General features: G+C 46.0%; 1 protein-coding gene and 1 long non-coding RNA gene across 5 annotated transcripts in view; one reads left to right on the forward strand and one right to left on the reverse strand.

Moving 5' to 3' along the window:
• SP110 (SP110 nuclear body protein) overlaps positions 1-10,593 on the forward strand; it is a 61,028-nt gene extending 50,435 nt beyond the window's left edge. The window contains exon 12 of the mRNA XM_012524074.4: positions 10,420-10,593. Coding sequence (XP_012379528.3) covers positions 10,420-10,464 — 45 coding nt within the window. The 3' untranslated portion in view covers positions 10,465-10,593. The remainder of the gene's footprint in view (positions 1-10,419) is intronic.
• A 104-nt stretch (positions 10,594-10,697) lies between these two features.
• The window catches only part of LOC101415950 (uncharacterized), a 63,999-nt gene continuing 50,245 nt past the window's right edge, over positions 10,698-24,451 (reverse strand). For 2 of the 4 annotated variants that reach the window (XR_009186447.2, XR_009186449.2), the window contains 5 exons: positions 23,245-24,446; positions 20,671-20,824; positions 18,953-19,032; positions 17,726-18,151; positions 10,698-12,727 (listed from right to left, as the gene is read on the reverse strand). This is a non-coding gene — a long non-coding RNA (uncharacterized lncRNA). Of the gene's footprint in view, positions 12,728-17,725; positions 18,152-18,952; positions 19,174-20,473; positions 20,825-23,244; positions 24,447-24,451 lie in introns of all 4 variants that reach the window. The other 2 variants (XR_009186446.2, XR_009186448.2) reach the window with 2 other exon arrangements.

Genomic DNA, 24,451 nt, shown 5'->3' on the forward strand with positions numbered 1-24,451 from the left:
TTAGCCAAGGTTCAGCATATATAAACTTTTCTGGATGCAATACTTTTCTTTTCTCAAGACAAAAATAGAAAACCATTGACACTTACTAAGTTGCCTGATTTGAGTTCCTGGATTTTTATTCTTATTTAGTGTTAATAAGAGTGACGCCTTATGGCACAGCGAGGCACGAACCTTCAAGAGGACCTCCCCAATTTCCCAAGGAGGAAGCAGGAGAAGTGCATGTTGGAGTTTCCACTTAGGGACATAGTGTTGCAGACTAATAAGCAGACATTTTAGAGAGCTCCTATTTTCCCGGGATTTCCACAGTAGTAACTGGGATAGACTTCATCTATCACCAGGAAAGACTGGCAGCAGTGAAACATTGACTTAAGAAAAGCATGTAATAAAATGGAATTCCCATTATATGGGAGGACAAAAAATATGGCCAGAATTACTTACACGTCCTCAGTGGGAAGAGTGGGTCCGGAGGTGATCACACCATTAGAAGAGGGAAGCTCTGGACTTTTCAATTGTCTGAGGGACATACTAAAGCTTTCTCATAATCTCAGTGCATTCTCATCAAAGATTCCCCTCCAGACAGCTCATTGGAGGGCAGGCATGCTGTGTGTTAAAAGGTCTCATGTCCATTTGTGATCCTCTTTCCCTGGTAAGTTGAATCAGGGATATCTCTCTCTCTCTCTTTCTCTCTCTCGTTCTTTCTCTCTCACATACACACATCATGGCTTTGGGTTACCCTCTAACTGAAAAAGCAACACTAAAGGGTCATTTCTTTCAACTTGGAAGTCCAGTTGTCATGACAACCAAGACTGCCATCCTTGGAGCCATCTCTTCCTTTGGCTCCCGTTGGCTCCCTCTTGTTGCTGTGCTTCTCCCCCTGGTTTTCAAACTATTTCTACCCATGAGAGCAGCATTCGTTTTATCCTGCTTAGTTCATGCTGGTCATTACCCCTAGTTCCTCTGAGCTGTAGGCTCATGACTTGCCCACTTCTTGGGGTCCCACTGCCAGACCCCCAACCTTGACATTCAATACTCTTCAAGAAATCAGTGTCCATGACGCTGCAGACAATGCCAATTGCTCCTCCCCCAGCCCTTTCTGATTCTACATCCCAGACCTCTCTCCCATCCCTGATCTAGCTGGGTCCCATAATTTCCTTCCCCCTACTGGCCAGGGCTTCTGAGAGCCCAGGAGGTTTTAATTGACTCTAAAATGGTTTCTTGGAGTTGGGCAGGGCCAAGACTGAATACAGAACAAAGAAAAGTTTTCTTATCTGGAGTGATTGGAGGAATTCTATCTAAAAGTATATCCTCCCTCCAACTTATATCAGAAATTCCACCTTGGCAAGTTCATTCTGAGGAGCTAGGAAGGCATCATCTTTGACAGAGCTTTGGCAGAGCCAAGGCCTGCAGAGCAACTCACACAACACAGGAAGTTCTGGGGGCATCTGCCTCCTGCTAGCCTGGTCAGTCTAGGCTGGGCACTGTAGGTTCTCTTCTTCCTTCTCCGGAGCCCTGAAGACCCTGACTGCTTCTCTTTCCTCCCAAAGCTGCTCCCACTCCATCCCATGGAATTCTTCTCCTTTTATGTTAGGTATGTGAGACACAGGGTTCCCTTCTGTAACTGTCCCTGAAAAAAAGAAAAACACAGACCCTGTTCATTTTAACCATCGTGCCACTGCAGAGTGACATGTGAAATAATGTAAAAGCCAAGAAGCCACTGTCTTGCTCACGTCTCCATTTGTTCCTTTGAAGTGGATCCTTTGCATCTCACAAGTCACCTAGAAAAGGGAATCCCACCTCATGGAGTTCCTTCCAGTAGAGGACACTTTAAGGCAGAGTGTCAGTGGGTGTTTCCATTGGATAGGAGCAGAGCTAGGATGCACTGGCACTGGGGACACCTGACCCTGTCAGTAGTCATTGACAGCTGATCATTAACAGAGAGGTGTATACGTGGAACCCTTTCCTCCCTTAGGCAGAAACGACATGGAAGCCAGTTGGGCAGAAGAGCACCAGGACCTCTAGGAAAACTCAGGGAAGACGATGACCCAGACCTGGACTTGGGGCCTGAGGATTAGCAGAAGGTTACATGTCCAGTGTGCCATCTGACCCACTGCCCTGGGACAGAGTCTACTAGATGAGGAGTGAAAGTCTTGATGCAATCAATGCCATAGCCCTCTAGGGCTCAGTGAAGCAGCAACGTCCTTATTTGCCAGGACAGCAGTGAGGCCTTCCAGCCTTCAGATGCAGCAATGGGGCTCCAGTTTCCACAGCCCCAGGTGCAAGTTTGGATTCTGTGGATGCAGCATTCGGGCCCAGGAGTTGCAACTTTCCCCTGCCGTGTAGGCCTGGACTGAGTCGGCCTGGCTCAGCTGGCCCCCATGACTAGGCAAGCATGCCGGACCAGATCTGTCTCATGTGCCCATGAAAGTGCCCTGTGCTGGGGCAACAGGGGTGCACCTGGGAAAATTTGGGTTGAAGGGGTACTGTCAAAACCTGGTCTTTCTGCTCTCAAGAGGTGGTTTCCAGAAGCCAGTTCAAGGTGGGTGTTTATATTGGTGGATATATATTAGAACCCGGCAAAGGAATGACTGGAGACCATACTCCCACCCTGGAGTAGGACTGGAGACCATACTCCCATACTCCCATCCCAATGGGAGATGCACGTGCTCCTAAGAAGTAAGACAGAAAGACTGGCCCAAACGAGGGCCAGCGGGTGGAGCAGAGGGCAGCCTACTCTGTGGCACCTCCAAAACCCTCAGGCTTCCACTTGCCTTCAAAGAAAGAGGGTGAGAAGTACCAGGGAAATGCTGACTCCCTAACAATTTGGTGTGAATCTTCTTCCCAGACAGAGTTCTTGGGGCAGATTTGGGTACTTCTGTATATGGATCATAACCCAATTTATCTGCAAAACCAATGCCAAATATTAATGACATCTCAGTCTCCCGTTCCTCAAAGTAGTTTATCACGGACCCTCCAGCCCTGGTTCTGGGCTCCGTTGAGTTTGGGCAGAGCAGAAGGCAAAGAAGAGGTTCTTCTCTTTCCCAGGACGGGCTCAGACCCCAGCTCTGTGAGAAGCAAGCGCCTGGACTCCCCAGGGAGGCTGTACAAATGTGGCCCTACTAACAGGGGGCAGTGTGGACCTTCTCCCACGACCTTGAAAGGCCCTGATACTGAAACTGCAGAGAACGTGTTGATCATTATTGAAGCTGGGTGGAACATGGAGGCTCATTACACTCATCTCTGCTTTTGTGTAGGTTTGAAAATATCCATAATATTTCTTTAAATGTAAGTTCAAGACATCCAGGAAAAGTGGCTAACTTAAGAACCACCCCTCTCTTCCCAAATCAAAGGAAATACAGTTTCAAAGGTAGAAAAGCAAAGGATACACCAGTAGCACTAAAACCAGGGAAACCATCAGCCTCATAACACAATCTGAGAAGTGCCATCCAAAAGCAGGATGATTTGGACCTAACATGGCGATGATGAAGATGGTGATGATGACGATGATGATGCTAGAGAGCATTTCATAAGCATTTACTCTGAGCCCACTCTAGCCCACACATTTTACATGCATTGCCTCATTCAATCTTCACAACACCTCTAGGGGACAGATACTAGCATTATCTCCATTTTACAGAAAAGAAAATGAGGTTTGAAAGGTTGTAACTTGCACAAAGTCATCCACTTAGTATTTGGTGAGCCAAGATTGGGTACCTGGCTCCAGAATTTGCTCTCCTAGTTAACCACTGTCTCCACACGTCCTCGTCCTGCTTGAGAAAGAAGACTCAAGGATTTCCTCTGTCCCTTCCACCTTTTCAGAGAGCAGTAGTATAGAGAGGCAGAGAGTATGTGAACAACTTACCAAACTCATGGATGTGCCAGTTTGGTGGGTCAGGGTGGGGTGGGTTCCACGCTGAACTCACAACTGGAGACTCTCCCTGAACTCCTGATCCAAATGGTGCCTGTCATTGAGTCAGAAAGCAAGTAGACTCAAGAGCCAGTCAACTCCCTTCCCACTTACGGACTAGTGAGGGAGGCAGGCTTTCCACATGATTAGAGGTGCAAGGAAAATGTTCATACAAGAATGCAATGGAGAAGCAGTAGGAAGACACACACATGTCCTCAAGGACAGACAGAAGGAAGGAAGAAAGAGAAGGAACTCATGATCCTTTTAAGGGGGCAGAATGCCACCAATGGTTCAATGACAATGCTGCAATCGAGCATCCAGTACAGGAGAGCCAGCCAAGAAAACGTGCCAGGTCTTTCCAAGGTTAGGCTGGAGAAGAATAACCCATTCAACAGTCATGGCTTTGAAGTGCTTGTGCCTCACTGAAATTTAAGTGAAGGTTTTCTTTCTGTGACACAAGGTCTCTCCTGTCCTCTGTCCCAGGTTTCAAACCTTACAGCCAATGTGTCTTGGGTTGAATTGCACCCCAGAAAGACAAGTTCAAGTCCTGACTGCTAGTCCTGTGGATGTGACTTATTTATAAATAGGATCTTCAGATATCCTACTAAGATGATGCCAAAATGAATCAGGGAGGGCCTTAATCCAACTGGAGTCCTTAGGAGCAGAGGGAATTTGGACGCAGAGTCAGTAGGACTGAGGAGGAGTGGCCAAGGTAGAGGCTGACCTGTGGACTGCCAGGCCGCCACCACCAGAACACCAGGAAGCCTGGTCCTGCCGACACCTTCATTCTGGACTTCAAGTCTCCAAAACTGGGAGACAACAACTTCCTATGGTTTGAGCCAAGCAGCCTGTGGTATTTGTTGTATCAGCCCTAGCAAACCAAGAGGTAGCATAATATAACAACTAAGGTGTGCTAAATAACGAGGTCTGGGAAGAACCCTGCTGTTTAGATTTTTCTGGTTTAAACAGAGGCTGGGATCTGCTAGTGCGCTCAGACAAGAATCTGACATGTCCGGCTAGTCCCAGCCCTGATATTGTAGACAACTAGCTCTGACGGGGATCCCAGACCCTCCCTCTGCAGAGGTCTTTTCCTATTTGCAAGAATGTCCCCACGTTGGAAAGCGGATGTGGCTCAACTGATAGAGTGTCCATCTACCATATGGAGGGTCCAGGGTTCCATCCCCAGAGCCTGCTGACCTGTGTGGTGAGCTGGTCCATGCGTAGTGCTGCCACGTGCAAGGAGTGCTGTGCCATGCAGGGGTGCCCCCGCACAGGGGAACCTCACATGCAAGGAGTGCGCCCTGCAAGGAGAGCAGCCCCATGTGAAAAAAGTGCAGCCTGCCCAGGAGTGGTGCCGCACACACAGAGAGCTGATGCAGCAAGATGATGCGACAAAAAGAAACGCAGTTTCCCAGTGTCGCCAGATAATGCAAGCCGACACAGAAGAACACACAGCAAATGAACACAGAGAGCAGACAACGGCCGGAGGGGGGGGGGAGAAATAAATTAAAAAGAAAAAAGTGTCCCCATGTGACCAAGGAAGCTGTACCACTTTTTCTGTACCAATAAAACAAATTTATCAGAATTTAGAGAGGGGAGCCTCTGACCTGGCTGGGCATCCACTGTTTCCAGCAGAACTTAGTGTCCCTGTCTTACCAGATTTAATGCCCCTTCCAGGGTACCCAGATAAAAAATGGCACAATGCGTCAAGTGTCAAAATGGTCTGTGGACCACTTCAGAATCACCCAGGGAACGACCTTTATTTAAACATTTATTTAAATATAATCAGTTTTCCAGAACAAAAATAAGAAAAGAATCGGAAGCTATTTGCAGGAGAAAAAAACTATACCAGGAAGGAAAAGGAGCTGAGAATATGGGGGAAGGAAGGTCTAAGAGAAAAGCTTGCAGTGTGGGCCAGATTTGAGGAGCGGGAATGAGGGAGGGAAAAAAAACTATTGTGGAGCATCTGTTACCAGGACTTGAGAGAGATGCATGAGTGAAGACAATGTTTAAGATGCTTGCAGTGGGTGAACTGGATGCCTGCTTTAACAGCGTCTCAGAGTAGTTTATATTCATTTCGATGTTTGGTGGTTTGGTTTTGTTTTGTTTTGGGGTGGTTTTGTTTCATTTTTGGTTTGTTTTTTGTTGTTGTTGTTGTTGTTGTTGTTTGGTGGCTGTGTTAGTTTTCTATTTGAATGTGAAATCACCCTGAGGTGGGCCACCAGGCACCCCCATTATATTTGGACTATCAGCTACAAGGAAGGAAGCAATTAAGAATATTGACAGTTCTGGGGGGTAAATGCTTTACTGGAAAATGACAAGAAAGCACTGAAGCAGGGACATCCTGAAAGAAGCACTGGGTGAGGAGGGGAGAGGGAGGTGGTGAAGGGGGGTGGGGGATGTGGCTCCTGGGTAACCACTTCCTTCCCACTCAGTGTTTAAAGAACAAGTTCTGGGAAGCGGATTTGGCCCAACAGGTAGAGTATCTGCCTGTTAGAGCAAAGCCAGGAGTTCTGAACCGTAGAAACTCACAACCGGCACTCCAGAAAGGTGGATGAACAGATTTATTACATGCGGGCCCAGGGGAGAGTCAATCTCCAAATTCTGAGCCCCATTTTTCAGTTTTCATAGGTTTATATAGGATTTCAGGTGGGATCAGCGTAACTTTTGCTCACTGGTTAATGCATTGCTAGGCGAAATTTTGCAAGCAGGGGGGTTACAGCGGAAGAATGAAGCTGCAAGGTTGTGGGCTGATTTACAGAAGTGAGAGGTGAAGTCACTCATTTGATATCTTTCTACTAGACGGTGTTTTCACAGGCTGATTTACAGAAACAGGGGTAGGAGTTATTTGATATTCTCCTGCAAGGCCATGCCCTCACAGGCCCACAGAAGCGGGGGTAGGAGTGGCTTGTTAGATATTTTGCAAGGTTATGCTTTTCATTCCTCAACACGCCTGCTGCATGGGAGGTCCAGGGTTCAAACCCCGGGCCTCCTGACCCGCATGGTGAGCTGGCCCACACGCAGTGCTGATGCGCGCAAGGAGTGCCCTGCCACACAGGGGTGTCCCCGCGTAGGGGAGCCCCATGCGCAAGGAGTGCGCCCCGTAAGGAGAGCCGCCCCACGTGAAAAAAGCACAGCCTGCCCAGGAGTGGCGCCACACAGCAAGATGACGCAACAAAAAGAGACACAGATTCCCAGTGCCACTGACAAGAATACAAGCGGACACAGAAGAACACACAGCGAATGGACACAGAGAGAGGACAGCAGGGGAGGGGGGAAGGGAAGACAAGTAAATAAAAAATAAATCTACAAAAAATAAGTAAAAAAAAAGAACAAGTTCTCATTGTCCAGGCTTTTCAGAGAAGAGGAGTGGTAAGGGGTGGGGTTTCTCTGCTCCAGGCTTCAGTTTCTACCCTACAATAGCTCCGGTCAACACCCTCCCCCCTCCCTGAGGCACAGGACAGAAGAGTCAGTCCTTCCACTTAGCTGGCAGAGCCCTGGCATTTAACTTTTCTTGTTTATTGAATATCATCTGTCCAGCTGAATGTCATTTCTTGAGAACTACCGAAACTTCTTTTGGCTTTATTATGGGAAAACAATGCCTGCCCCGGGCCCTGGATTACCAGCCCCAGCCCAGAGGAAGCTTCCTGTCTGGGGAGGTGGGCCACTGGGAACCAGGGGAGCTGGTGAAGGTGGAGCTGCAACTAATTGCACCTAATTGCAAGTAACTTCGGACGTCACCTCCTTTCTCCCTTCCTTTTCATGCCTTGCACAAGGTGAGAGTTCTTTCAGTGTGAAAAGAATTTTCACATCATGAAATCAATTGTTGCTGATGTCATCAGCTGTCGCTCATAACATAACCACACTAAATACCAATTTTAACAGCTGTCCAAGTCCAAGATCAAAGCCAAAGGTATTTTATAAAGAAGAAATCCCTAATAATTTGGCCTTGTAGATGACCTCCTGAGGACTACACGAGAAGCTGGTAACAGCAGTTGACTCTTTGAAAAGAACTCAGGTGCTGGGAAAATGGGGAGAAGAAATACTTACTTTTCTCTGAATAGTATTCTTTAGAATTGTATACCATCTAGTCCCAATCTTAAAACATAAATTTAATTTTAAAAATAATTTGCATTTGAAAGTAGAAAACTACTGTTCTAACATTCAATTAATGTTATAAGTAGAAGAGTCACCTTTTTTATATCAGAAAATAGAGTTTTAAAACTTTCAGCGGGGAGTGGATGTGGCTCAAGTGGTTGAGCAACTGCTTCCCACATGGAGGTCCGGGTTCGGTCCCCAGCCTCCTGAAAACAAAGAAACAAACAAACAATAAGCAGAACAAACAAGAAAACCAATTCATGAAAGCCAAGGTTTCTCAGTGGTTGAGCACTGGCTTCCCACATACAAGGTTCTGGGTTCAATACCTGGCCCCCTGTACCTCAAAAAAAAAAAAAAAAAAAACAACTTTCAAGGATAAATTCAATTGTTATTGCTTATATTAAATCTGGGCTTATAGTTGAGTTTATCTTGGTAATTTTTTTGTTTTTCTTCTACCCTCTGGAGGACAAACAAGATTTTTTGTTCCTTTGATTGCTCAATATTTCAGCGAAAACAAAGATAAAGCTTGGTTTTTGTGGGGAGGATATGTAGAGAGACATATCTTACAGATTGGTGAGTGATTTTATCACTTGCTGAGCATTGCTGTCTACTAGGCACTGTGCTGGGTGCTGGGAGATGAAGGTAATGAGCCCAGGGGCCTGCCCTAGAGAGAAGGAAAAGAGAAAGTAGAGCTTTGAATTTTCAGAATCAGGGTGGAAGGAAGAGGCAAGATTAGACTGAACACCTAGGGAGAAGGCAAGAAGAACTGGAAGCCAAAATTGAGTCTAGGCATGATGCAGAAGTGGCTAGAACTCGAAAATGGGAAGCTAAGCATGTGCAGCAGTTTGATATTATTGATGAACTCCAAAACAAAATATTGGATTATGCTTGTAAACTGGTCTTTTCCTCTGGGCATATTAGCTTATAATGGATTCAGAGGTTTACTTGATTAAATAATGATTAAGGTTTTGACTGGGCCAAGGTCAGGAGGACGTTGCATCCCCACCCCCTTGTTGGGTGGGGACTCACAGAAAAAAGAGATGGCAAAGGACAGAGTTGGGAGTCTTGAGCTGGAGCCCTGGGAGGTAAGCACACAGAGCTTTGTCGTGAGGAAAGAGAAGGCCCGGGAGAGAAATAAGCCAATTGCCTAATAGTCTGCAGCTGGCCTTGTGGAGGAGGCAGAGCAGCTGAGCCTGGAGAGGAGCAAGCCCCGGGAAGGGAGGAACCCAGGAAGCCTGAACCCTCCCAGACGTCGGCAGCCATCTTGCTCCAACACATGAAAATAGACTTTGTGAGGGAAGTAACTTATGCTTTATGGCCTGGTATCTGTAAGCTCCTACCCTAAATAAATACCCTTTATAAAAGCCAGCAGGCTTCTGGTATTTTGCATCAGCACCCCTTTGGCTGACTAACACAGCATGGGAGAGGGTGGCTACAGCAATGGGTGAGAAATAGGCACTTGTCCACAAACCAGGTGTCCACACCCTAAGCATAGTGGAGCAATTTCTCCAGCCCTCAGCAGTAAATGGTCCCCCTGAGCCAGGGAACCATATGTGCAAGTGTAAAAGGGAAGGCCCTGACTTCCTAAGCTCCTGAAAGTGTTGGAAACTGAGGCACAGTGGTCTCACAAGGAGAGATGTGCTGTTTCCATGGCTACGCTTGTAACCTAAGGAATGCGGTAATTAAGATTTCCAGGCAAACACGATAAAGCTGTGAAAGACTGAAAGAAAAGATGAGCAGGTAATACTTTTGCGGTAAATAGGACACTTAGACTTTGTACTGTGAGATAAGATTCTTTGAATTCCTTAGACTATGAGTAATGCTGATAGTTAACTGCAAGTTGCTGCTTGTACTCAGTGGACTGGGGTATATAGAGAGCCCCTTGTGAACAATAAAGTTGTCTGATGAGTCTCTACTCGCAGACCCCCTGATCCCAGCTCTCTCGCTTTCTTTCTCTTTCTTTCATTCTCCTTCTCTTTCTTTCATTCCCAATACCCTTCGGGCCCAAATCTCCAACAAGTAAGCCCTTTTTAGGCTTCAGCTTTTCTCCTTTGTAAATCAAGAATAAGGATTTGACATACGGTGTGTAAAATGGCTTGCCCTGTGCCTGGAGCCCAAAGGATGCTCAACAAGTGGTCTGCTGCTGCTGCTGTTTTTACTGGGTGTAAATGAAGGTAAATGTAGACATGATAGATCCTATGGATTGGCTTGTTCATCCTCATCCCACTCTCCTTTTAGCATAACTTCCTGCGCTGCCAAGGCTATGAAACTAGGAACTGTACTTCCCCGACTTCTTTGCACTTAGGGGCCTGGATGTCAATGAGGTTCCACCAAACAGAGGCAATCGTGAGATTTGGAAGAGAGAAGGGAGAGGGAGGTCGTCTTCCTCTTGCTCTTTATCTCCCTCTTTCTTCTAGCAAACAAGATCACAAGGATACAAGTGTCAAGAGAGGCAGAAGTAGCAGCATCTGCTTGAGCTCTAGATTGCTGCAGCAGTGGTTTGTTCCTGAAATAATCATTCCAGCGATAGCACTGATTTCCACGCCTCCAACGCTTCCAGGGACTCTGCATGTATTTAATTCCTGTATTAAATCCCCTCAGTTTAAAATACCTGGAGTGCTGATTTCTGTTTGTAGGACCAGATCCTGACTGACCCTGAAATGGATGCTCATGTAAAGAAATAATACACGTAAACTTCTTTGCGAGAATTTATTGCATACTGTGGCTTCACACCTGCTTATGTTCTAATTGTTTAAACCAATTCATGGTTCTTGTTGATACCATCTTCTTTGAGGCCTGTTTACATAGCATACGAAGAGTGTCCTGGTATCCTGAACAGTTAAATCTATACTTGTACATCATACTGAAACAGAGTACATTTACACTTTTGTGATGATCAAACCCATTGCCTTTATTTATATCTTATTTCATTGAGAGGAAAACAGCCCCTGAAATAATTTTGCCTCCCAATATCCATTCTCCTTTTCTTTTTTAGTGTTAAGTACCCTGATTTTTAGCTTCCCAGCTAAAATTGATTCCCAGGCTTCTCTAAAGCTATGCAGAGCTTTATGACTAAGTTTTTGGCCAGTTACATGTAAGCAAGTGTTTTGTGTAACTTCTAGACAGTGTCTTTAGAGGGAGAGTGCAGACCTTTCCTTGACTCTTTCTCCTTCCTGTTGGCTGGAGGATGGATATGATACTAGGAGCATTTACAGCCATTTTGGATCATGAGGTAGCACACTAATCACTGTGGAGTAGAAAGCAGTGAGACTGTTGACTGCAGGCATGCTCCATAGGCCTGGACTGTGTATCTCTAGATCCCTTTTACGTGAGAAAAACAGTCAGTGTCTATCTTTTTGAAGTCACTGTTATTTTGTTGCTGTTTTTGTTTTATATGCAGCCAAACTTAACCCTAGCTCATACAAAGGAAATAATCGCATTTCTCTCCATATCAATCATGGGCAATTTCTCAGTTCCTGAAAACAAGCATGCTCTCAAAAGCTACCTCTGCCTAACTTGCCATCTCTTACTACTCAAACATGGTAGGGCATGCTGCCAAAAATGCTGATCTGGGTCTAGAATTACAGGTGCAAAGTGATATGACTGAGACCAATTCGGCATCCACAGCAGGGAGGCTGGTAAGCCAAATGAATGATTTTGACTTATTCATGTCACTTTCAAAATCAAGTTAAGGCACCAATGTTAGGTTGAGTAAAAGGCAGGTCCTCCACCCCAGCTGATGTGTCCGGTGGACCTGGAGTTACTATTCGGAAATGGCTGAGTTTTGCCTTACACAGGCTCTTTGTTATTGACCACGTGGCCACAGCACAGCAGGCAGCACCTCCACTGATGGAACCTGCTGCGCAGCTCTCTATTTTGGAGCCCATAAATTAGAGGGTTAAAACACTGGGCAAATGCAAAGAAGCCAAAAGCACCAGATTTAAAGCAAAAAAAACCTCCCCACACATCTTCCCCAAACCTATGAATATCAGGATTGGTATTACGTGTAAGCTCATCTGCACTAAATGAATAAGGAGCGTTTTTCTTGCTTTGATATTTGACCTATTAAAATGGCCAGCCCGTTTCCCTTCTTGGTAGACCAGAGAGTAACTTATAAGAATTACAGACAAGGGAAGGAGAAGGAAAACCATGCCAGTGGCTCTAGAAGTAGGGCTGTTCAAAAGCACAGGGCATAAGGGTTGAGGTTTGAAAACAGCAACTGAAGAGGAGTTCCTGTTCTCTATTAGGAACAAGGAAACGTTCTTGAGTATAATCATTGTCCAGATCCCAGCCAGAATCCTGTACTTTACTGTCTCTACAGAGGATAGAGATCTCAACGGCCAACAAATCGCCAGGTAAGTGTTAAGAGCCATCAAGGCAAGCGTGATGAGAATCCCCTCCCCAACACTTAGCTGTGCCCCGAACATCACCCAGCAAATCAGCAGGGGCTGTTGGCCCGCAGTGCCCGCATGCCTTGGTAAATAGCCCCCAGACCACAGTGGGAGGAGATGCACAGCAGATGATGGCAAAGGAGAACATATCGGACCTCTTTCCTCAGTTTCAAGTTCTGTGACACTATGGCAAAAATGATGACAGTGATGAATGTGGCAAAGGAGAAAGCAACCACATATATAGAGGTCTTCACTGTTGCTTCTAGCCTCAGCCAATCCGATATGTTGCAGTGCCCAGAAGACGAGTTCATTATCTTCGGGGCTAGCTTGGCTCCTGGAGGAGAAAAGAACAAGGGAGAGTGAATCTGTTTGAAAGTCCCTGGCATGGTTTTCCATCTCACTCAGCATGGGACCTTGTGTACCATCTCATGGTATAGACTGTGCTTTTCGGTAGATGGGATGACAATTTGAGATAGTATTGATATATGTCAAAGCACCTAGAGAAATCATCTAGGGTCTTCTCTTTATTTCAGAGGAGAGGCATATACTCAAATGATCCAAAAGAAAGATTTGAAAGATATACTCTCAGCACTCAGAAAATTGATCAAAATCAGGTCAAGGATGCTTATGCATACTTTTCCATCTTTGATTGTGTTAACTTTTTCAATTTGAAACACAAGGCACAACAATGTATAAAAGCCAATTGATTAACCACTTGTTAGCTCTCAGTACATGCAAAGTTCTAGTGAAAAGAGTTAGGGCAAGAAAAGGGAGGAATGTGGGGTTGTTGAAGACATCTAAGTCATTTCTGCCCTCAGAGGGTTAGAGTTCATTTGGAAATAAGACATGAAAGGAAGACTAAAAATAATAACGGCAATGAGGCTGACATTTACTGAGTACTTTCTAAGGGTCAAAAACTGTTCTCCGAGCATATTCCTCACTAACTCAGGGGCATGTTTTATTTCCCACCAAGTGATTTTATTATGCCCTTGTAATAAATGGGGAAACTGATGCTTAAAGAGGCTAAGTAAGTTGCTCCAGGCTATATAGTTATTGCAGAAAGGGACCAAAATTTGAATTCTGGAGCAGAACTCTGCAACTCTCACTCTCAGCCACTACAAGGAACTTTGTGCCAATTGTCAAATGCACATGTTCCCTTCTTCTTCAGCTGAGGATAATATTGTTTCTGTTGTTAGCAAGCTGGAAGACAGGAAGTCTAGGAAAGCGATGGGATCTCGCGATCACTGAAATGGGTAAAATGTGTGCAGTAGCTTCAAGCCCCATAAAGCCTTCTCGAGAATGCACAGCAATGAGTGGCACACTGTGAGTCCACTTGGGGAACCCCCAAATTACAGTTTCATTGTCTCTATGAAACTCCATGGCAGAGATTGCAACTGTTGCCTCCCACCTGCACCCCATCCTCAGTAACCAGTTCCACCACAGCCCTTGCTGCCTCGTTCTTACCTTATGACCAGTCCCAACACCTCCCCCTGCATCAAAGTTGACTGGATCTGGGGTAGACATCTGAGCACTGGAAGCCATTCACTGGACTGTGCTGAGTCAGAATCCCTCTATTAGAAATCCGACTCAAGGCTCAATCTGAGTGTGATGTCATGTAGCTGGCCTGCAGTCATGTTGGGGTGCAGGTGAACAGAAGAAAGGGACAGAGAGAGACGTAGGAGAGAAGCACCAATGAGGAGACCACGAGGTCCCTGAGAGACCACAAAAGCCCTTGCAAGAGAAAGAGAATGACCTCGGCTCCTGCCATCCAATTCCACTCCGGTGCTGAGCATTTTCTGTCCTGGGGCTCCAATGTCTATAGAATGGGCCCTGACTTTTCACAATATGTCAATGGGTACAAAAAATTACACTGAGTTCCTACAGGACATGTGGCTATCCCATTGGAGAGATAACCATTGAGACTGCCTGAGAATCTAAAATTCCACCATTTCTCACAAAATCCCTCACTGAAGGCATGTTTGTTTTCTGGGTATCATCTTGGCATCCCTTGTGGAGAATTTTCCCTGTTCTGATGGATTTTGGGGGCCATTGTCATGCTTATGAAATCCAGGCTGTCTCTAGAGAGTAATATAAATTGCAATGGTCACTGTCATTATCAAAGCCGCTCTCAAGCTTTCTTTTAGCTGTGGATTTTTCCACCAAAATCCTACCTAAGAACCTCTCCATGTTGACAGAGGAAAGCATATCTGCTCAGGTACAATGCCTCCTCCTTCACCATTTCCTCCCAGAGCACACTGGTCACGGCCATAGAAACTGAGGGCAACATGGAAGTCTGTATGGAAAACCCTGGAAAGTTAGAACTCTCTCCCCTGGTTCTGGGGGAATTGCCTGACTGGGCTCTAAGCCTACATCTGCTGCTGGCAATGAATGTGACTCTGGTTACTGAGGTACCTGCATCTGAGGTCCTTGGTTCCTGACACCAGGCTCTGCAGCATCGCCAGCCTCCACTTCTTTCTCTGAGTCCACAGATGCAGCCTCACCCACAGCCTCAAGGGCTGTCTCTGAACTTGGGCCAGGCACTCTGGCTCTGGCCTTGTATCTGGTTCCCAGGGCTGGGCTTTGACCTTATTCCTAAGAACAAGACTGCCCCACACTGTTACTGGGTTTGGCCCACCTGATGGGTGGCAGTGCCCACCCCCCATTCTGTGCCTGCCCAGAATGCCAGTCGTCTGCAGTGTCCCTGCTGGTTTCCTCGTCCTGCACCTGCTTTGGACCCTCTACCCCTCATCCCTGCTTCATCCCATTGGTCAGGATCTTCCCCAACCACAATGAGCTCAAAACTCTACTTAGAACACACAATGACTGTCACGGGGCTTCCTTTAGAATAAAATTTTAGAAGCTATCTTTCTTTTCCTGAACTACTGCAGCTGCAGTTTTAATAAAGGGCTAACCCCTCCTCAAACCTCCCACCCTCCAGATCTAACACAGTTTCAGGGAACCATTTATTTTGGGGAATAGGCAGGGACTAGTTTTGTTATTTTTCTGATACATTTAACACACTAATCACCATGACACCTTGCTTCTTCAGTATAATCAACCAGCCTTTATGGAGCACTGACGCATATGCTGAGTCCTCCCAGGCAACGAGGGTGAGTGGTGGTAAACAGTCATGACATAAAGAAGCTTATTGCCTGGTGTTAAGAAGCAGAATATAAACCTAATAAGATAGATAAGGATACCCCAATCTATGTATCTTTTTAAAAAAAGACAAGAAAAAAATATTTTTGAAGGTTAACAAGAAAAAAAAAAAGATAGATAACAATACCCCAAACCACCAAGTCTGGTTTTACTCATTTGCCAAATGAGTAAGACATCCAGATGTGCTATGGGAGGGGAGTTCAGGAAGAGATGCAATCACTGTGGCCTGAGGCAGTCAGAGAGGGCTTCCTGGAGAGGTGAGGCTTGAATCTGGCCCTTCTAGGATGAAAATGAGAGCAAAGCAGGATTGGGGATGAGGTGGGGAGGGGAGAGAAGCAGAGCAGACCTCAGACTAAAGAAAATTATGGGTGCAAAACTGGAATGCATATAACATATTCAAGGGACACTGAGTGGATCTGCCTCGCTGGAGTGAAGGTTTGCCTACCCGGCTAAGAACAGCCCGAGGCTAGGACTAGATTTGCAGGGCCTTAATTCCATTCAAGGGGGTTCAAGTTCATTTTTGTAGGCAACAGGAGCCCTGTATGAATAAAATTAGGAAGAGCCCATGCCACAAGAGTCAACCTGAGAAGCCCAGCTGGGCAGATGTGCCATTTGACAGGAGCTGTGCAGAGCAGGCAGCCCCTGCAAAGGAAAACTATGCAGAGGGAAAGATGCTGCTGGCATAGCCCTCAGCCTGGAAAACTTTTGCACACGTGAAATCTCAAGGGGGGGTGTGTGCAAATCTGCAAAATCAATGAGGGCAGGTTTTATTGCCGTTAAGTGATTTATGAGACTCAGGGCCCTGCAGCCGGAAAGAGTCTCCTGGTCTCCAGATTGACATTCCTTCTCAGAGGTATGTTTGCACAATGACAGCTCATGGCAACCAAGCCCATCCATGCAGGTGAGCGCCACTCAGTGACAGTTCTTGGAGCCTTTTGTCTTCTGTGAGGAACACCTATTTCCTCCTAGCCCCAAATTCAGCTTGGGGACAAGTGCCTTTAGCAGGGAATTCTATTGTATCCCTCTTTACAGCCGCCCAGAATCAGCCAGGGCCACTCCCTGCAAACACCACGTAGGAAGCAGCTGAGTGGTGAGGGTGGACCGGAGCCAGACAAGGCCAGCACAGCCCTGGGGTCCCGTCCTAGGAGCCCTGCCTCGGGCCAGGCCAGCAGGGGACGCGCTGCCCCTGCTGTGAAGAGATGACGGCTCCCCCACAGGACACGGGGCTTGAGTTGCTTGCGGGGTCACCAGGGGCCCGTTCGCCTTCTCCAGCCCGTGCTCCTCCCAGGCAGAGCAGGCGCCAGGGCGTGTGGACAGGGTAAGACACAGGCCCTGGGGCCGCGACACCACCCCGGACTGGCCAGCGCGGCTCTGCCAACCCGGCGGGGGCTTCCCCACTCCTGTCCCCTCCGAGGGGCCACACGACAGACACATCCCCGCTTAGCCGCGCTGCTGTGAGCCGTGGGGCTGGGCCAGAAGGGCCAGCAGGGGAAGGGTGGGGGCAGCTACACGCCCGCCCTGCTCTCCCCACTGGGCCAGGCCCCACTGCAGCGAGCATCATTTCTCAGTCTTCTCAAGAAGCCCACGACGGAAGCGCGAGCCTCCCTCCTGTTTTTCAGAAAAGAAACCTCAGGGACAGAGGAAGGAAGTCACATGGTCATGGTTAGGCTCTTGGCCACGGGGCCGGAGGCCTCACGCTGATGCCGCTGGGCACAAAAAGGCTGCCACGGCTCCCACACAGCCCCTCGCTTGGCCTTCCCGACAGAGGTCAGAGGCCAGTCCCTTCCCATCCCTGCTTTCTGAGAGCAGGAGACCCAGACACACCGGGGTGAAGGCAGCTGCCAGTCACGGTGAAACCGGAGTCAAACCCCTGTCCTCCCCCATCTAAGACCACGCTGCATTGTTATTCTTTTGTGGGGCTTTTTTCCTTTTCTAACCGCACCATATTGATGCACATCAATTGCATTACATATTTTTTAAAAGGATGAGCAGGGAAAAGCACCCCCCAGCTTTCACCGCTTTCCAGGTAGCTGGAACTAGGTCTGAGCTGAGCTGCTCTACCTGAAACCTGCTGAAGGCAGGAAGGTCTCTGAGCCTGAGGGAGCTGTTCCTCCTTGGGCACTCGCCCTCAGCAGGGCAGTGCTGGCCCAGGTCCAGCCAGACTCTGACTCACCAGAAACTGGTCAGCTGAGATCTGCATTCAGAAACGGGTCCAAGGCGCTCAGGGGCCGCAGGAGGAGAAGTAGATACTTCCCGAACAGTTCTTAAATCCTTTGCCTGATGATCAGATCTTCTTCTCTTGCACCATAAACATGCTCCCTTCGCTTTAGGAACCTCTTTTCCCTCTGTTGTACTTGTGGGTTTACTTCTTGAGTTTTTAGGAAACCCCTCCTGTTCTTGAAGCTTCGGCCATCTCCTTAGTTACTGTCCTCAAACAGGACAGGAGGGAGGGAGGGAGGGAACAGGTGCTGACCGCGCTCCAGGTCCTCGCCAGCAGATGTGAAGTTACTAAATATTAGCTATTATGCTAACCATCTGGTGAGTACTCCCAGAAGTGACGTGGAGAGCTGGGTGGTTTCTCTGAAGGTATCCTCTGTGACTGCCAAACACAGAAAAAATCACACATTTCTCAGATGAGTGGTTTTCTAGGCAGTTAACTTGCAGAGTCTTCATCTGCCTTTTTTCCATATCTAAGTATTATAGAATGAGTCAGTCTAGAGACCCATTATCTTGCCTTGCTAGAAACCTTGCCATTTCTAAAAACACCTCTTAAAAAGCAATAAGCACACGTATCTTTACTCAACGAAATGAGATTTTAAAACGCCAGGCTGCCCATGGACAAGGACAGGGTGAAAAAAATATTCCAAAACAGAGAATATAAATAAACATCCAAGAGGAAAGTTTTAGAAAGGAGGTAGCTAATAATCGTGGAGATGAAACACTTTTCATTTTCTAATTTAAATGACAATAAGGGCGCACGGTCCTAACTTATAACAGTAATAATACCTGTATGAGAAAAGAAGACACAATTATTGACATGTTTCACCATCTTTAAAAAAAAAAACAACAACAACTTATCTCTGCAGATAGAAATGAGACCTAGGAATCATTCCAGGGTTTCAGAAAGAGATGATTCAGCACTAATTATAATGATGTCATATATGACAACATATTCCATGAATCTTAAAAGAAACTTAACACATTAATAGGAAATTATGGCACACTGGCTAAGATAAAAATAGTCATTCGATTTCTTCGAGGATTGAGCTCTCTGCCATAACATGTCACTAATGGGGTGTCCCTAACATGGCCTGAAGTTCTGGGGATACCACAGTGACCTACAACTGTCAACTGTCTGCTGTCATGGAGCTTACAAAAGTCTGAGTCTTATGACAGTTACCTGGCAGCCTGGAAACAGGATGCTTTCCTTCTGTTCTCCCTCTCTCTGCAGATGTCAAAGGTCAATGTGATATAAATAACCTGCAAAGAGCAAACAGCAATCTGTGGCTGAGCATGTGATCCACTGTCAATACAATTTTCCAGCGTCTGAGAGGGTTGTGCCGTCAGTCTATTGGTTTGTCTCTCCTGAGTCCACCTTACAGCGTTTACTTTTGAAATATGCTGAAATGAATTATTTTAACATTGCGTTATTGCAATTATTAAGCCTGTTCAAAGTTGACTGGCTAGAGTATGACTTTAAAACATTGTGAGAGCTTACAACACAACACAAAGGAGCCGAGCTGGTGATTTCACTGCTGTTCTGGTAGGCATGCTTTACCCTGCAGCCTGAGGTTTCCTTTCATTGAACCATCACCCCATTCTAAAGCAACAGCATATGCAATCTGTCTCAGCATACAGTGCCTGCTTTAGCCCTAAACCTGATGTGTTTTTTACCCATACTATCTTGGCAAAGCTGAAATTAGCAGATTCCATGAAGCATGTTAGTTTTAGCTCTTCACTTTAGCTTTGAGGATTATTGTAAACCATCTGCCAGGTTTGATTCAGTCTCCCCCAATCAAAGTACAATTTAATTATGGCTATTCTTATTGTGACATTTTACTGAAGAAAAGAAATCCCTTGGTTTTGAAAGGTGTATATAATATATATTGCTTGGCTAATCTGCCCCCTTCTTGATTTGGAATCTTTGCATGATGTATATTGTACTTGATGCTATGCAGTCAGTTCTCTAGACCTGAAAATGGAATGATGTTAAATAAATGTTATTACTGAAATTGAAAACCCATGGAATATTGTAACCTTTTGCTTGATCTGAGAGCTTTTCTTAACCAATAAGCATTAGCTTGAACTTACACTTCATGGCTACAAAGCTGATCTCTTGCAATTGCCAGAAGACTATATAGTTATAAATTTCCTTTGGAGGGATATAAGCCTGCTTATCATAGGAAATTCTATTACCATTTGGATGGACTTGAATTTTTCCATAGCCAAGTCCATTTACAGCAAGGTATTAAAGTTTTTGCTTATGTTCATTAGCCTTTATATTCAACCCTTTAGAATTGGCATAGAATTTTTAATTATATTTATTGTATATTTATATTTATCCATGTGATTACCTTAATATATGGCTGTTATATTTATCTCTTTATTTAATGGACTCATTACTCAGCAGAAAATGTATTACTGTTGTTGGTGGTATTTTTGCAAAAGTTATTTATACTGTATTTTGCAAAGAAAACCCCAAAAAACAAAAACCCTGCATTTTAAGTATTGGTAACAAAAAAAAAAATTAATTTTGAAACTCCAGCTACTTTAGCTTTAAACCCCTTTTGAATGATCAGATAATTTATAATTAACTAGAACTTTTGGATTCATGCCTGTACTCCTGTCTCTCCATTCGCACACCTACTCATTCATTCATTCATTCATTCATTCATTCAATAGACACTTATTGGGCACCTACCAGGTGTCAGATACTGTGCTAGATGCTGGACCTCCAATAACAAATGAGATAATATGGCTTCTGTCATCAAGAAATTTACTTCACCGATTTGGAGTTGGGGGCAGAAACGAACATTGGTACAGTTTATGAGACATGTGGCAAAAAATAGATGAACTTCACATTCTTTGAATCGAAGAAAATTCATGAAACACACAAACCTTTGGCTAGAGTAAAGGGAGGTCTTTTCTTCTGCTTTTTCTAAGAAGAGGCTCTGGGGAATGTGTTCTTCCTTCGGTTGCATGAAAAACCAGGGTAGGAAATGTGGTGTCGAATCCCAGACAGTCCAGTCACGGGGCTTGCAGGAGAAGCTTCCTGGAAAAAGCAAGGCGGTCCAAGAGTTCACTGAAGCTGGCGGAGGCCCCCTAGCAAAGCACTACCACACAAACGAGGCAGGCAGCGAGGACAGGGGATGAGGGCAAATCTGACAAAGGCAAACTTATGGTGGCTGTGGAAAGGAAACAGTTAAGAAATCACCAGTTCTGAGAGGCACGAGTGAGTCAGGGTACAGAGCCAATGATCAGCTATCACAAGAATTCTCTGTGTGCAATAAAACTGGGTGGGTCCAGGTGGCCAAGAGGTCAGGACTGAAGGCCTCCTCGGAAGTGAGGATGGAACTTAGAGAAGAGAACAACTGCTAGAACATGTAAGTCCCACAGTGTGTGCCCAGCAAATACACGAATGTGTCACTGGTCGGTTGAGTCTGGACCAGCACCCAAACAACCTTCCAGTAGAACTATAAGATTCTATTGGAGAACCGAATAGGGAACTGAGGAAGCCTGTCCCAGTTCTTAAAACATTTTACTGCTTTCTCACTACCTCCTCGGTCACTTAAACCTTGCAGATCCATGGGTTAAGGCCCATATAAAATAACAGAATATGAAATCTTTGGCTGTAGCAAAATCTGCCAAAGAATCAGGCTCACGTTATTTTTTCCTGGTTACTACCCATTTTACCTAACTTGAGTTTCAGACTTTCAGCATGTCCTGATCTTTTTTTTTTTTTTTGAAGATTTGTTTTATTTATCCCTACCCCCTTGTTTGTACTCGCTGTCTGCTCTATGTCTCCATTCGCTGTGTGCTCTCTGTATCTGCTCGTCTTCTCTTTAGAAGGCACTGGAAATGGACCTCCCATGTAGGAGAGAAGCGCTCAATTGCTTGAGCCACCTCAGCTCCCTGCTTTGTTGTATCTCTCATTGTCGTTCCTCTTTGTGTCTCCTTGTTACCTCAACTTGTTGCGTCACCTTGCTGTGCCTGCCCATCATTCCAGCTCACTGTCTTGCTTGTCTTCTCCAGAAGGCACAGGGAACTGAGCCCGGGACCTCCCATGTGGTAGGCGGGAGCTCAGTTGCTTGAGCCACATCCGCTTCCCAGTCCGGATCTTAAATATGTCTTTACCCTTAACCTATCTCTTGACTTCCTGGATTCCTGGTCTCAAAATATTGAATATTATTTCTGCATAGTCCAGAACTGGGAGCCACATGAGGTCCTTTGCTCTTTCAAAGTGGTCAGAGCAATTCCATGCAAATCCCCATCAGGGCCCCAAAGAAGTGGTTTGGGTCAGAAAGCAAGTATACCTGCCTGGGGCAGTAGCGTCTCTGGACAGAGGACCACAGGCCATACAGGAGATGGACCAAAAATGAGTGGGGCCAGTTCTTGGGCTTCTTCTGTGCCTAAAGCTGTAAAATTCCACATAATCCAGAAGGCATTTCCATCTCTGGGAGGACCTCTCAAAAATAATTTACCCTGCCCTAGAATTAGGAGGTGGTTTGCTGAATGAAATTAAGGACGCCTCTTTATGTAACATCTGGAGGTGACCAATGTGAGCCCAGAAATGCAATCCATGGACAGCATTCAGTACTTTTGTGAACTCAACAAACAGAGAGAGAACCGAAATAACAGCTGAAAATGGAAGGGTGCTTGCTCCCGCAGAAGCAACCAAAAGCAGAGAAGTTACTGATGCCTCACCAACAATGAAGAAGCCAAGGGGTTCTGACTAATGGAATATTTGGAGCCACTTGACAGTCTATCCCCAGGTTCGGTGTCAAGTGCCCAGAGTTAAATGGAAAAATAAGGCAGAATGCCTGCCTTCATAGAGTCCACAGACTTTCAGGGAACACACACACACATATATATAAGCAAATATTCCATATTATGAATAAGAGTTTTAATTCAAAGTGCAATGGAAGTCCAGAGGAGGGAGTCTAAAGTTCCTAGAAGGGCCAGAGAGGACTTCCCATGGGATACCAACCCTTGAAAAAGAGGTTTCATCCATCCAGCTAGCCAGGCTCCCATTCATTCATTCATTCATCCATGACCCATATGTTCAGAGTACTATTGACCTAGGTATTGTAGATACAACACGGAAGAAAACAGACAAGCTCCTTACTCTAGTGAAGTTTACCTTGTGGTGGATGGACAACGTTACTAAGGGAAACAGAATGTTTCCTTAAGACCATCCAACCTCCACTATCTCGCTCATTTCCTCTCCCACGTGATTTCCCTACTAAGGCCAGAGTGCCTTGACCACATAACCTGGAACATTTTGATCCTTTTGGTAAGTATAGTTGTCACTGTGAAATTAAAATGATGGTTTATTTAGTGCTGTGAAGGAATAACTCCAGAAGGGCATGATCAGATAAAATCAAGTTTCTGAAAATGCAGAGCTGAACCAGCCTCCAGCAGAAATAAAAGTGAGGATTAGGGCACCTGACCTAACTCGAGACACGTCCTTACCTGGCTTTAGGAGCTGGGGTCTTTTCAGCCTTTGGAACACGAACGAAGTCTTCTTTTCCAGGACAATGAGTGTGAAAGAGCAGGGGTCTGGTCGGAGTTCGTGGGCAGGACTTTCAACACCCAGCACCTAATAGCAGTGAGCCAAAGAGCACGTCCTGCAGTGCATCTTCCTGGGACACTGAGCCTTCAGAACTGAGGGTCCCTTGGTATCTGCCACCAGGGTCCCTCCGTGATTCACAGTGTGGAGAAAGCCAGGGACTCTCCTCGGCAACCACTTCCTGAAAGAATGCTCCACGCCTTCTGTCCAAGAAGGAAGTGGAGGAGCTTGGGGCCAGTACCTCCCCTTCTGCACATGGGGGCCCCTCTGCAAAGAGGCACACGCCCTCGTGCCCCTGCTGGGGTTGGGACCCACTTCGCGGTATTTAAAGGTGAAAGGGGAAAGCACCTCTAGAGCTTACAAGGGAAAAAGTCAAGCCACTGGAATCAGTGGTTGAAAACCAACCTTTACCTCCAGTCACCACAATTTCATAACAGGGAAGAGAGAGGCAGTTAGAAGTTTCTGCGGGGCGGGGCACAGACAGCGCCATCTGAAAATCCATATTTCCTGTTTGCCAACGCGTCTGCCTTAAATCCCTCAAGCTGCTAATTAAACTGCAAGTGTTATATACCAACATTTCCTCATATTCATAGCTTTTGGGTCTTTCTAAAACCATCCAAGTAATATGTATTTGTTGTCAAAAATTTAAAACACAGATCAGCATTAAAAAAAGAAAGTGAAAACTCCCCTCAATCCCACCACTTGAAGGTAACACGCCGTTGACACTTTGGCGTACATCCTTCAGTCTATCTTTTGTGGTAATGCAGACATCGGGATGAGCTTCCCGAACACCCACCTTAGCCCACACCGCTGTAGAATATCTGTGCAGTTTGGGTGGGATATATCCCAACCCAGCCCTGGGTCCTGATTTGGCTAAACTAATTTACAAGGTTTATTTTAGGGCACCGCATATAACCCAGACTTAAGCCAGTTAACGCAAGGTATTTTCCTGGACCCCAGAGATGGCACATGAGCAAGATGTTCCAATCAGGGGGCAGCCTAGGACGCCTGATGGCTGGGGAGAACGGCTCACTGCAGGCAGCCATCAGAGCTGTTTGCAGTCATCTTGCAACCATGGGAGCAGCCAGCTTAGGATGAGCGGAGGCTTCA

Source organism: Dasypus novemcinctus, chromosome 7 (assembly GCF_030445035.2).
Source record: "Dasypus novemcinctus isolate mDasNov1 chromosome 7, mDasNov1.1.hap2, whole genome shotgun sequence".
In the NCBI taxonomy this organism is placed as follows: domain Eukaryota; kingdom Metazoa; phylum Chordata; class Mammalia; order Cingulata; family Dasypodidae; genus Dasypus; species Dasypus novemcinctus.